This window comes from Lepidochelys kempii, chromosome 5 (genome assembly GCF_965140285.1).
Source record: "Lepidochelys kempii isolate rLepKem1 chromosome 5, rLepKem1.hap1, whole genome shotgun sequence".
Taxonomy (NCBI): Eukaryota; Metazoa; Chordata; order Testudines; family Cheloniidae; genus Lepidochelys; species Lepidochelys kempii.
Window position 1 is genome coordinate 23,252,762 of NC_136384.1, and position 14,939 is coordinate 23,267,700.

The window sequence follows — 14,939 nt, forward strand, 5'->3', positions numbered from 1 at the left end:
CTGGGAGCCGGGGCGCCTGCAGATGGGAGGGCCGTGGGTGCAGGGCCAGGAGCTGCAGCCAGGGTCGTGACCAGGAGCGGAGCTGGGTGCCACTCCCTCCTCGCAACATTCCTCTGTGCCCCCTCGGGGGGCATGCCACACAGTTTGGGGACCTCTGATTTAAAGTGTGTACTACAATCCATCTCCCCTTGCCCTGCACTGAGCAGCACACTCTTTTATAATTTATTTTGCTCAGTTCATTCTCCTTTCCCAATTCCAAAGGATTACCTGACCTGAACATGTGTGCACTTTCCTAGGACCTACTCCAATGCCCAAGGAAGTCACTTGAAAGTCTCCCACTAGTTGATTTTGGATTGGTCTCTGTTGATCAAGTGTAGGAAGGGGATGCCTTAAAACCTACTTGAACATCTAGTTACTCTCAGCTCAGACCTTTCACCTCCATACTTACTTGTCTGCAACAGCATGAGAAATATTGGGGGGCAAGAGGGAGAGGGCTGCCATATGTAATTCCTGATTCAACAAACTATCTTTGGAGCAGTAAGTAACATGAATATGGGAAATGAGGCTGGCAGCAGATATTTGATTCCTGACATGCAAGGTTAAGCAGTTCTGTGGCCACATGATTCCACGAGAACCACAAGTACATTGACGCAGAATGCCAATAATCTGGGGATTTGATTGGAAAGAAGTGTTCTGGGCAGAGAGCACCACCTAAATTTAAAAACCTGCCTAAGAATAACACCATTTTGAACGCCCATCACCTGGAGTGAATGTGAACTTTGTCAGGAGAATGGAAAGATAAGACCCTTGACATTTATAATGAAAGATTATAAACGTATTAGAGGGTCTCAGTAGATCCATAAAGAAAATTACTTTTGCTCAGAAGAAGGGTAATGAAGTCAACCAATATTTAACTTGTGTGGCTGACAATCAGAGTTCAGGCACCCCCCGGGGAGAACAGGCGGTCTGAACCACAAATAATAAGCAACTGCATCAACTGCTTGTATACAATGTTATTGTACATAAAAATATGGTGAGTAAGGTCTTTTATGAAAGCTTGTAATGTTCTGAACTTGATGGTCATTATGAGATATGTATACAGACTGTGGTTGTGAATCTATACATTTATATACATAGTATTCTATGCTCATAATCTGTACTACAATTTCAAATACACCTGAAAGAAGGGAGGTACTCCTCCTCAGCCAGATGTTTAGCCAAAGTCAGACACAAGTAACGATCCATGGTATAACCCAGAAAAAGACAAGTGATGGACCACTGCAGTCAAGAGGGAATTTCCCCCTACCATGAACCACTATAGTCTGAGAGAAAACTCCCCTGAAAACACTTAAAAGAGAAAAGGTTGAAGAGAAGGCTATCCAGAACTCATGGATAGTCTTGACTGTCTGTGAATGCTGGATCCCCCTTTAGGACGCGGGCGCATGCTGGGAATCTGTTCAGAGGCAATAGATATCTGGTATTAAAAAAGTGAATTTATCTAACATAGAAGTGTAAAGCCTGAAGTTGCATCTTTATGTTTATTTTGTGTAATTTATACGCATTTGCTTTCCCTTACTATTTCATCTTTGAATCTGATTTTTCTATTAAATAAATGTTTTTGTTTATTTTTTATCCCAAGCAGGTCTCTTGTGCAAACTGTGTAGAGTGCATGTGCCAAAGTGAACTGATAATATGGGGCTCTTTTCACACCTTTGGGAATGATGAACCAGAGGGGGAAGTCCAAATGTCTGGTAGTTCAGAACTGTGGGCAGATGTGTTTGGAGAGACTCAGGACTGGAAGGCTGTTGGGGTTACCCTGCAAAGAGTCACTATGCTGGTGGAAGCTAGGGTGAAACTTTTAAGCTTATGGGCTGGCTATTGGTGTGTCAGCTGTGATCCAAAGCAGCATAGCATTAAGGCACCCAAAGTTACAAGGCAGGTGTTGACAGAATCCCTTACTGGTCTGGGTGATCCTCAAAATTTAGCAGATTAAAATCTGTGATGTTTCAAAATAAGATGGATAAACTGAATGCTCTAGCCCCTCCATTTCAATAGGCCTCATGATTTCAATATTTTTGCCACAGTATTTAGGTCTCTCTTCGAAGCTCAAAATAAATCACTTTTTTCAAGATGTTCTTGTGCGCTTTTTATTACGAGGTTGCTAATATTTTAGCATCTGTTTTGGTAAAAAGCATGCACACTCCACTGTGATGGAATAAACAATGCATGGCTTTTTTTGAAAAAAAAAAAAAAGTAGGTCATATTCTAAGCAAATGAACCCTGAAAGTGCCCCTGTAAGTATGAGATGTGAAAGATCAACATTTTTATCACACTGCTACCCTGATATAACGTGGTCCTCGGGAGCCAAAATCCTTACCACGTTATAGGTGAAACCGCGTTATATCAAAATTGCTTTGGCCTCAAGCATTTCCATTGTTAATAGTCACTTCCCACCCCGACTGACCCTTCAAAACCCCCGACCCATCCAACCCTCCCCCACGCTCCCTGTCCCCTGACTGCTCCCACCCCTATCCACACACCTGCCCCCTGACAGGCCCCCCCAGGACTCCCACACCCTATCCAATGCCCCAGTACCCCCCCACGCCAGAACCTCCGAACCGTCCAACCCCACCCCCTCTCCCTGTCCCGACTGCCCCCCGAGACCCTCTGCCCCTCGGCCCAGCACCCTTAACACGCTGCTCAGAGCAGCGTCGGAGCCAAACATGCTGATACGCTGATCTGCCAGAGTGCGCAGCCCTGCACCCCAGAGCGCTGCTTTACTGCATTATATCCAAATTCGTGTTATATCAGTTCGCCTTATATCCAGGCGAAGGTGTATTAGCATTTAGGGCTTTTAGCTTTGCTATTCCTTAAGTACCACATAACCTTTTCATCCATTTTAGGTTAAGTCTTTCATATATGGAAAGATGGGAATATAGAGACGAAAGAAGTATTCTTTCAACAGCGACACACACCAGAAAAACAAAGCACCTAAGACTGAAACATCTTTTAACTCCAAGTTGTCTTTCATTTTATTTTTTAAAAACACACCAACAACAAAACAAAATGCAAGATGGCTATTTGGTTTTTTTCTTGATTGCACACGTGCACATATTCATATAATTTCACATAATACATCTTTTAGACTCTCATTAAAAGCAGTTAACAAAATTCTAGGAAGAAAAACAGTATTGGTATGAGGATCCAGAATAAATATAGCCTTTAAGAAATATTCTTGAACGTCTGACAAACCAAAGAAACTGTATGAGGCTTTGAGAAGGGGAAAGATTCTGTGCAAACAAATCAAGGCTGAATACTGCTGGACTAGACTTAACAGTAATTAGATCTGTCTGCCTGAACAGAGGTCCAATTCTTCAGAAGTAGAGGAGGCTGGGAGGAGGTTTGGAAAGTTTTCAAACTCTGCTTTAAAAAAAGTTGACCAAAAGATAACGCTGACAGGGCAGTCCACCCACAAAAGTACATTTATTTTATGGTAAAAAGGCAACATTTAACCATTTTTCAATAACTTGATTTTATAAATATCCATTAACGCCGCTATGATTAATAACCCCCAAGTATTACAGGAATCTCCATAAAGAGTTACTTTAATTTAAAACCTGCAAAATCCAGATGCAGAAGTGATAGATTAAAGACTGACTCAGATTTTCAGCTTAATTAGAGCCCTGATTCAATAAGGTACATAAGCACATGCCCAACTCGGAGTACATGACTAGTTCCATTGACTTCAGTGAGACGGATCTTGTGCTACATTAGGCACATACTTAAGTATTTTACTGAACAGGGGCTCAGATGCTTCAAATTTTTTGAAGTTCTGCACATCAATTCATTAACTCCTTTTAAAAGTTCTTCAGAGTAGGGATGGTGCTGAAGCATATACACACACAACATAATCAGTATACTCTACAGCCCTTAGCACATTTGGGCCCTGACCATGATTGGGTAACATATCTCAACACAGGAAAAGATTTTTTTTTCATTATTCAAATTTTAATTTACACCTAGCCTATTGCTTAGAACACTACAGAAAAAAATAAGATTTTGTTTGTCTCTCTCTCACCTTTCTTGTTAATAGACTTTTGCGCCTCATTCCACACGCCTCCAGTTGAAGACGTCCTCTCAATGCCAATTCAATTAACATACAGCCACGCAACCCAGAGGAGATACAATCATTCCAAAAAGACGTGTAACCCTGCAGAAGGAAAGACAACTTTAAGCAAAAGTTTTTCATCTGTAACTGAAAACAGAAAGTCTTGCTGTCTTCCCTAGTCAAATCTTAGAATTTCAGACAAAGGTCAATTTTTGTCTCCCTACCAGTGCAAACCTAGAAAAATTAGCTTTTCACCCACCACTTTATAGAGAAAACCTACCCCACATTTATTTAATTGGTTTCTCAATCTCTATCTTTGAAGAGTGGTGAAACATTAGAAAATTAAAACATATATTGCAGTAAATGACAGCTTTTTAGTTATCTTCAGTGTGCTGAGTTAAAAATTTGCACAAGCAGTATATATAAATTATTTTTGTAATTAATTTTTCAGACCCCAAAGTTTAAATTGTAGTCTAATTTAGACACTCTACTGGTTGAATAGTATCATCTGTGTTTCCTGAGCAATGATAACATTACATTTACATTCATAAGTAGAAAGGCCCTGATGAAATGCTTAATACTGCCTTTCAGACTGCTATTAATGTAAATAGCATGATTATGCATAATAATCAATAAGCAATCCCAGATCATATGAAGGGGTCTACTTAAAATGCAGAGAAATCACATATTTTGCGAGTTGGTCACGGCATAAATAGCCATGTAATACATGTGCGAAATTTGCTATTTATGCCGTGACCAACCCGCAATAAATGTGTGATTTCTCTGCAGTGCTTCTCAAACTGGGGGTCCCAACCCAAAAGGAGGTTGCAAGCCTATTGTAGGGGGATTGCTATATTGCCACCCTTACCTCTGCGCTGTCTTCAGAGCTGGGAAGCCGGAGAGCAGCAGCTGCTGGCCAGGTGCCCAGCTCTGTAGGCAGTGCCACCAGCAGCAGCAACACAGAAGTAAGGTGGCATGGTATGATACTGCCACCCTTACTTCTCCACTGCCGCTAGCAACAGTGCTGCCTTCAGAGCTGGGCACCTAGCCAGCAGCTGCCACTCTCTGCTCTGCCTTCAGTGCTGGACAGCCAGAGAATGGAAGCTGCTGGACAGGCACCCAGCTCTGAAAGCAGCACAGAAGTAAGGGGACAATACTGCAACCACCCTACAGTAGACTTGCGATGCTCTTTTGGGTTGGGAACCCCAGTTTGAGAAACACTGTGTACCTTTGTATACTTTTACCCTAGGGTAAAAAGTATACAAATACCAGATTTCACGGTCCATGCCACAATTTTCATAGCCATGAATCTGGTAGACCCCTAATTATATGCAACACTTTATTCTGCTTGTGAGGAGTACTTTGAATAAAGTAGTTTTCCAAACCAATTCTATCATAATTCGCTATTTTTCTAGTCAGTTTCATGTTCTGAATACAACTGGCTAAGTATTTTTGAAGCCTATTGTAAAATATAATTTATACATGCCACAAGATAGCAATTTAAGGATGTTTCATGAACTACTTTTTCATAAGCAAACTTAAAATATAGGACAAAACCAAACCCTTTAGAAGAAAATCAAAATCAAAGGAATATAGGAAAAGTCATATTGGATCACACCCATGGTCCATCTGGACCAGCATCTTGTCTTCAGCACTTGCAAGCACCAGATGTTTTAAAGGAAGATGCAAGAAACACCCCAGTAGGCAGATATGAGATAATCATGAAAGTCTCATGCTAACCCCCAAAAAAGATTTGATTAAACCATGAAGCATAAGATTTTATATTGCTCTCGAACCAAATATGTCGATGTGTATAGCTATACCAAGCTAAAACGAGTGCATGCGTGCATTCATGATTTTGTTATACATTAATGTTGAATATGTAGTTTTTATCAAATTAAATATACATTATTCTCACAGTAATTATGAACAGTAACAAAAATTCTGTCAACTGATCAAAATATATAAAAAATGACAAGTGTTTTATATATAAAAATAAACAGAGCATTAAGCACCTGTGGAACTCATTGCTGCAAAGTGTCAGTAATAACCACGGGTTCATTCAGTAAGATTCAAAAAGGAATATTTATGTTATATAAATATTGACAAAATCCACAGCTGTTAGATCAGTGGTGGGCAACCTGCAGCCCATCAGGGTAAGCCGCTGGCGGGCCACTAGACCGTTTGTTTACATTTGCAAGGCCGCCTTCAGCTCCCAGTGGCCACGGTTCACTGTTCCCAGCCAATGGGAGCTGTGGAAACAGCGAACTGTGGCCACGGGAAGCTGCGGGTGGCTGTGCAAATGTGAACAAACGGTCTGGCGGCCTGCCAGTGGCTTACCCTGATGGGCCACATGTGGCCTGCTGCAGGTTGCCCACCACTATATTAGATGAAAAACATCTTAATACAGTTATTTAAAAAAATAAAAACAAAAAAATCATGCTCAAGAGCATATGCCAACCACTAACTAATGGGAGCTAGAAAGAAGCTTCTTTTATGGATAGGTTATTCCTTAACTTGTCCACTATGGGCTTTGAAACATCTGGTCCTGGCCATCGTCAGAAGCAGGATACTAGACTAGATGGATTACTGGCCTGATCAGAATGGCACTGTAGTAGGAAGAGAGCCTGAGACATAAGCCCTGTTTTTGCCAGATTCTGTAAGCAGGACCTGCTTCATAAATGGCCTCTGATACAAGGGCTTATGTCTCAGGCTCTCCATTGGCACTTCCTACTAGCATTTCTCACTGAACAGCATCCTTTGAAAGAAAAATTATATACTGAAATGTAACAAAAACACAAAAACCCACTGACCAGAGTTAAGGCTGTGCCACAATGAAATATGCCTTTCCTTATATTTGATAAAAATGTGTTTATGATATGAACAGTTTAAGATTCATGAGGTTCATAACTATTTATTTCCTTGCTTTTAAATCCTAGTGTTTTATAGAGAGTTGTTATTTAGGAACCTTGATGTTTTTTTAAATGAATTGTTTGGATCAGTTGAAGTTAGTTTCACTATTATCACAGTAATCCCTATAGATATAAACTTCCCCACTTCACCAATAATCCAAAAAACACACATGACTACACTTAGGGTGACCAGACAGCAAGCGTGAAAAATTGGGACAGAGGGTGGGGGGGGGGGGTAATAGAAGCCTATATAAGAAAAAGCCCCAAATATCAGGACTGTCCCTATAAAAATCGGGAAATCTGGTCACCCTAACTACACGCCTGCGTATGAGTTAAGCCATTAACCATGTAACAGTTTTCAATCAAGTGATCTCGAAAGGCAACTCAAAAGATTACAGTCTTAACAAACAATAACTATGCTCCATCTAGAGGATTAAAAGACATTAAAATAATTAGACCACCTAAGTTCTCATCTTTTTTTTAATTAGTCCTTGATGAAAGATTCAGACAGAATTTAGTTGACTCAAATGTAAAGTAGCATCATGTTTCAAGGAGCACAGATTGCAGTGCTATGAACACAGTCACCAAGGAGAGTATTTAAAACAAAACAAAAAAAACAAACATTCTGGACATTTTAAACCTGCCATACTAATTGGGCTTTTGATGGCATTCAGACAGAAGCATGATCATATTCGAGTTCACAGCAAAGACCACACATAATAGAAACATTCACATAAAAGGTTGATTTAGCAAGAAGCAGTTAACTCACACCTCCTGGTTCAGTAGAAGAGGAAGAGAATAAGTATTTGTCACCATAATAACAATTTAATTAATTCAAATCAGATCACATTGAACAACTCAGAGCACTATTACATGGTACTATTCCTCCCCACTCACACAACCCTCACCAGAAACACTGCTAACTATCCTTGATTTACTCATCTTATAGAATCATAGAAATGTAGGGCTGCAAGGGACCTTGACAAGTCATGAAGCCCAGCCCCCTGAGCTGATGCAGGATCAAGTAAACGTAGAAAATCCCTGACAGTTTTTTGCTTAACCTGTTCGTAAAAACCTCCACTGATGAGGATGCCACAACCTACCTTGGAAGTCTTGTTTCACCACCTTCTATGACTTTTTGTAGAAGTCTGCTAACCAGTTTTAAACACTTAATTTAAAATTACTAAGCAGAAGGTAAGTTTTTTTAACTCTCTCAACGAACAGGCAAAATATTAAAGAGCTAATTTTCTCTGCTCAAAGGTTGTATTAGAACAAATGCCTTTGAGTTCAATATTGTTTGGCAAATCAACATTTCACATCAAGGTATTATTTTAATGACCTGTAAATGAACAGTTACACTGATTTCTTCAAATCACCTACAAAAATTCAGCTTTGCCTTCAAATTGAACCTGGCAATTTTCAGGTCAAACAAATTTTTGCTAACCAAAGTTACAGGAAGCTAAAAATAAGGTTCATACTGGAATCTGGTTGTGATCTTAACTATGGAAAGATCATTCTCTCAATGTATTTTTTTAAGTCACATTTTAATATGACACCAGAACATATACGAGTTCCTCCTACAGTTCTGCAGTGAGCAGATAACTAAAATATTACTCTTCAATTGTGCAGATTTATATTCACTTCCACAATGGCACACAGACAGATAAGTAAATGTGCCAGTTTCTGCTTCACTTAACTCAGAAAAATTGTGCTAGATGAAGCCAAAGTTGGCAGGAAAAGAACTTTTTTAAATTTTCAAGCCTTTCAAGTCCTTATCTGGACTAGACTAAAAGCATTAAAACCAACCATTTGAAGCACTGTAAACTTGTAATCCCTGTACATCTTCAACCCACACAAACACAGTAGCTATGCCAGGCATTTTGAAAGCATTCTTTGTACCAAGTGGTTGTAAACCTGAGAATGTGTTTCATTCAGGTCCAGTTGAACCAGTGCAATCTACAGTCGTTTCTCCCCATTGTGGGCAGGAAGCCACAACTGTTGTAGCTCTATCAGATCAGATAGTTCTAATTCCATATAGCAATTCAAGATATTGGTACAAGTACTTTCACCTGAGGAGATTCATTTCCTACTGTCACTATGCCTTGCTAGTCCATAAACTTGGCTGGCAATAATAAAGTCTCAAATTAAAAAAATTAAAAAAAATAGAAGTACAGTAGGACTCTTTTTATCTGAGCCTCCATTACCTGGCTCTCTGTATTAACAATCCCAGGGCTGATGGCCCGAACCCTGCTGCCCCGGGGCTGAAGTCCTTTGCCCATTCTCTGGATTATCCAGATTTTTGATTATCCGATGGTGCCCTGGTCCCAATTAGATCAGATAACTGGGGTTCCACTGTATGTGATAACAGTGCATCTTCAGCTCTGCTGGGTACTACAATGTAATCTATAAATACAACATTCCTGTAACACTCATCTGACCCAGTTTTAATACACAGCTGAGTTGTGCCCATACAACACAACCACGGGTCAATTAAGTTTGGGCATACCTACCAACTGAACTGATTAATCATGTCTGAAATTAGGGAAAATTAGACAACCATCCTGTAGGGAACAGTGTGTCAAGCAAGAGGATATGTGAATGTAGAATTATGTACAAAAATAACAGTATTCAAAAATAAAAAAATAAAATTTTAGCGCCAAGTCCACTCAGTCCTACTTCTTGCTCAGCCAATCACTCAGACAAACAAATTTGTTTACATTTGCAGGAGACAGTGCTGCCCGCTTCTTGTTTACAATGTCACCTGAAAGTGAGAACAGGCGTTTTCATGGCACTTTTGTAGCCGGCATTGTAAGGTATTTACGTGCCAGATGTGCTAAACATTGGTATGCCCCTTCATGCTTCGGCCACCTTTCCAGAGGACATGTTTGATGCAAAGGAAAAAAAAAAATCAAGCTTTTCCTAACAACATGCTCAGAAATAGCTCTGCCTAGGAAGATGAGTAAAAGCAGAATCTATCAGATACTTCTTGGAATCCAGAAAGATTTTCTATGAGAAAACCATAGGGCAAAAAACCCTACTTTTTAGAATGTGAAATAGTATTTCTTTTTGGTTTCTCATTTTTTATAATCCTGATTTTTCTAAGTCACCCTAACAAATGAATCTCCAAAAATTTGATACTTAAAATGAAAGTGTTTACCTTGAGTCTAAACAATAAAGTTATGTAAGAGGGGAAAAAAGCCCCAAAGCTGTTCCCATCTCTTCACTGTCCCTCCTCATTCCAACCTTTCAGGGAAGTTTTGCCTATCTTCCTCCCCCCCCTTTTCTTTTTTGAAGGGGGGAGGGAGGTGAGGGAGAAGGCTTTATAGAAAAGATGAGCAATACATTTTGAACTCAACACAGTTAGGCTTGGGCTGAGTCAGGTGTCCTCTGGCAAGAAGTTTCATAGTTGAGGTCTTGTTAGAGCAGGGGTTCTCAAACTGTGGGTCAGGACCCCTCAGGGGGTCGCAAGGTTCTTACATGAGGGGTCGGGAGCTGTCAGCCTCCACCCTAAACCCCGCTTTGCCTCCAGCATTTATAATGGTGTTAAATATATAAAAAAACATTTTTAATTGATGGGGGGGGGTGTCACACTCAGAGGCTTGCTATGTGAAAGGGGTCACTAGTAAAAAAGTTTGAGAATCACTGTGCTAGAAAGACTATTCTGCCCCAGCTTTGAGAGTCTTGTCTTGAGTATCTTAAATTGTATTGGCACTGTGCAGTGCAATTGTCTCAGTGGGTCACAGAAATTGTCTCAGAGGTAATTAAGTACCAACCCATTAACAGACCTGTAGATTGGGACCAGGAAATCAAAATTGTATTGGAAATTAATAGAGAGTCTTGAAATCCTTGGATCGCATGCGCAATCCTTCATGTCACCCTTTGTTGCTTAGGAGACTTGCCACTCAGCTGCATCAGCTGCAGCTTCTATGTTGTGGTTATGCTCATCCCCAGGTAGTCAGTTGCAACAGTCTAACCTGCTGGTGACAAAAACTAGCATTAAAACGTGTTAGGTCCTCATCTAACAGGAAACAGCATGTTCTTCTGGTCATCTGAAGGTGGAAAATATACATTATTTGCTTAAATAGCTGTCTGTAGCAAAAGAAGTCCAGTCTTGCCCTAAGGCTTCTAACCATTTTGATGTTCATAGTCTGCCTTCTATCAGTATATTGATGAAGGATTATTAAACTGGGTTCCCATTTCATCCATCATTTCTGGTTTTTCCTCACTCATTTTTCCACCCATTGGACACAGACCCATAGAACTGGAAGGGACCTCGAGAGGTTATCTAGTCCAGTCCCCTGCACTCTAGGCAGGACTAAGTATTATCTAGACCATCCCTGATAGGTGTTTGTCCAACCTGCCCTTAAAAATCCCCAATGATGGCGATTCCACAGCCTCCCCAGGCAATTTATTCCAGTGCTTAACCACTCTGACAGTTAGGAAGTTTTTCCTAATGTCCAACCTAAACCGCCCTTGATGCAATTTAAGCCTACTGCTTCTTGTCCTATCCTCAGAGGTTTTCTCTGTTTTCTCCCTCCTCCTTGTAACAACCTTTTACGTACTTGAAATCTGTTATGTCCCCTCTCAGTCTTCTCTTCTCCAAACTAAATAAACCCAATTTTTTCAATCTTCCCTGATAGGTCATGTTTTCTAGACTTTTAATCATTTTTGTTGCTCTTCTCTGGACTTTCTCCAATTTGTCCACATCTTTCCTAAAATGTAGCACCCAGAACTGGCCACAGTACTCCAGCTGAAGCCTAATCAGCGCGGAGTAGAGCGGAAGAATTACTTCTCATGTCTTGCTTACAATACTCCTGCTAATACATCCCAGAATGATGTTTGCTTTTTTTGCAACAGTGTTACACTGCTGACTCATATTTAGCTTGTGATCCACTATGACCCCCAGATCCCTTTCTGCAGTACTCCTTCCTAGGCAGTCATTTCCCATTTTGTATGTGTGCAACTGATCGTTCCTTCCTGGAGGAGTACTTTGCATTTGTCCTTATTGGATTTCATCCTATTTACTTCAGACAATTTCTCCAGTTTGTCCAGATCATTTTGAATTTTAATCCTATCCTCTAAAGCACTTGCAGCTTGGTATCTCCCGCAAACTTTATAAGTGTACTCTCTATGCCATTATCTAAAACACAGATGAAGATATTGAACAGAACCAGAACCTGAACCGATCCCTACGGGATCCCACTCATTATGCCCTTCCAGTATGACTGTGAACCACTGATAACTACTCTCTGGGAACGATTTTCCAACCAGTTATTCACCCACCTTATACTAGCTCCATCTAGGTTGTATTTCCTAGTTTTTTTATGAGAAGGTCATGCAAGACAGTATCAAAAGTCTTACTGAAGTCAAGATATACCACATCTACCATTTCCCCCTCATCCACAAGGCTTGTTACCCTGTCAAAGAAAGTTATCAGGTTGGTTTGACATGATTTGTTCTTGACAAATCCATCCTGACAGTTACTTATCATCTCATTATCTTCTAGGTGTTTGAAAATTGATTACTTAATTCTTTGCTCCATTATCTTTCCAGGTATAGAAGTTAAACTGGCAGGTCTGTAATTCCCCGGGTTGTCCTTATTTCCCTTTTTATAGATAGGCACTATATTTGCTCTTTTCCAGTCTTCTGGAATGCCTCCTGTCTTCCATGACTTTTCAAAGGTAATTGCTAATGGCTCAGATATCTCCATAGTCAGCTCCTTGAGTATTCTAGGATGCATTTCATCAGGCCCTTGTGATTTTTAGACATTAAGTAATTTTTGACTTGTTTTTTCCCTATTTTAGACTCTGATCCTACTTCATTTTCACTGGCATTCACTATGTTAGATGTCCAATCGGCACCAATCTTCTCTGTGAAAACCGTAACAAAGAAGCACCTCTGCCATTTCCACTTTAAGACCAGAAGGGATCATCATGATCATCTAGTCAGACTTCCTGCACATAGCAGGCCACAGAACCTTACCCACCCACTCCTGTAATAGACACATAATCTCTGGCTGAGTTACTGAAGTCCTCAAATCATGATTTAAAGACTTCAAATTACAGAGAATCCACCATTTACACTAGTTTAAACCTGCAAGTGACCCTTGCCCCAGAGCTGAAGAGGAAGACAAAAAAACCTCAGGGTCTCTTCCAATATAACCAGGGGCAGGGATTCCTTCCTGGCCCAAAATATGATGATCTGTTAGACCTTGAGCATGTGGGCAAAACCAACCAGCCAGACACCTGGGAAAGAATTCTCAGAGCCCTCCCCATCTAGTGTCCCATCACCAGGCGTTGGAGATATTTGCTGCCAGCAGTCACAGATCAGTTACATGCCATTGTAGGCAATCTGATCATACCATCCTCTCCATAAACTTATCAAGCTCAGTCTTGAAGCCAGTTATGTTTTCTGTCCCTACTATTCCCCTTGGAAGGCTATTCTAGAACTTTACTCCTGTAATGGTTAGAAACCTTTGTCTAAATTCAAGCCTAAACTTGTTGATGGCCAGTTTATATCCATTTGTTTTTGTGTCCACATTGGTGCTTAACTTAATTAACTCCTCTCCCTCCCTGATATTTATCCCTCTGCTGTATGTATAGAGAGAAATTATATTTCCCCTCAGCTTTCTTTTGGTTAAGCTAAACAAGCCAAGCTCTGAGAGTCTCCTCTCATAAGGTAGGTTTTCCATTACTCTGATTATGCTAGTACCCCTCCTGCACCTGTTCCAGTTTGAATTTATCTTTCCTAAACATGGGAGGCCAGAATTGCACACAGTATTCCAGATGAAGTTTCACAAGTACCATTATACAAGGCAATAACACTTCCCTATCTCAGAAGGGATATGTCAGAAGATGAAATTTATTCTTATAGATTAAGACCAGAAGGCACAACTGTGATAAGATTATCAGAGCACAACACAGGCCAAAGAAATTCAACCAGGAATTATACAGGCAACTTTTCTTGCCTAGAAATTTATCCAGAAACATCCCACCTTCTTAAGTAATGTTTCCCCCTCTTTCCTAGATAGGCAGATGAGAACTTTTGTCCCTGCTAGGGGTAAGAGAACATCCTCCTCCAATCTTTCCCAGAACAATAGCTTTAGTGCTGGAAGGTACTACTTTCTTATTAATGCAAATATTCAGCTGTGCTATAAAGTGAACTAATTTTCATTTGTAACAGATCCTTCAATTATAGGCGACAGGTCTGCAGAAACAACAATTCTGCAGCGTCTCAGAAATAATCCTCAGGGTCAGACTGCAGGACATGAATGGCTCAAAAACAAAACTTGCCCATGTCAGAATAAGTTTTTGTCTGTCCCCCAAATACCTCACTATCTTAACTGTGGGATGTTCACAGCAGAAAAATCCATTACTCGGAAGAAGGGAGGATTAAAACAGTAATTGTTTACAATAAGCAGTGTCACAGCGACAACTTACTGAGGCAACTGCTTCTAATAAGCTCTCTTTGTGATTCAATGGAAATTTATTTCCAACATGTCGCAAGCCAATATTTCGGTTAAGAAAAACATTAGGAAACAGACTTCTCAGAAGTCTACTAGAGATTACCTTCTTCTTTGAGGAAACAAACAACCTCCTTCTCTGTCCAATCCAGGACAGATCTTAATAAGGATGATACAGACAGATTCACCAGATTGTCACAAATGTATAACTTACATATAAAGAGACCCCAACATAAAACAGAATTTGTATCAGTTTCAGACTGCAGACGCAATTTTGGATATTGGGTTCTTTATTTTCTCTGCTATCATGTTACCTCCACATTAAACTGGAATTCCAAGGCTGGTGGCAAAGGGCTAATCTTAGAAGGTCACGGACTTAACTGCTCTCCCAATGAAATGGAATCACTCTAAAATAGGCGGACTCCCACCTAGATGAACTGGTTTATCCAGAGAGAGG

At 40.3% G+C, this 14,939-nt stretch overlaps 1 protein-coding gene across 1 annotated transcript in view; it reads right to left on the bottom strand.

Annotated features, from left to right (window-relative positions):
• GOLPH3 (golgi phosphoprotein 3) overlaps positions 1-14,939 on the bottom strand; it is a 42,596-nt gene that overhangs the window by 16,352 nt on the left and 11,305 nt on the right. The window contains exon 2 of the mRNA XM_073343675.2: positions 4,079-4,210. Within this exon, the coding sequence (XP_073199776.1) occupies positions 4,079-4,210 (132 nt within the window). The remainder of the gene's footprint in view (positions 1-4,078; positions 4,211-14,939) is intronic.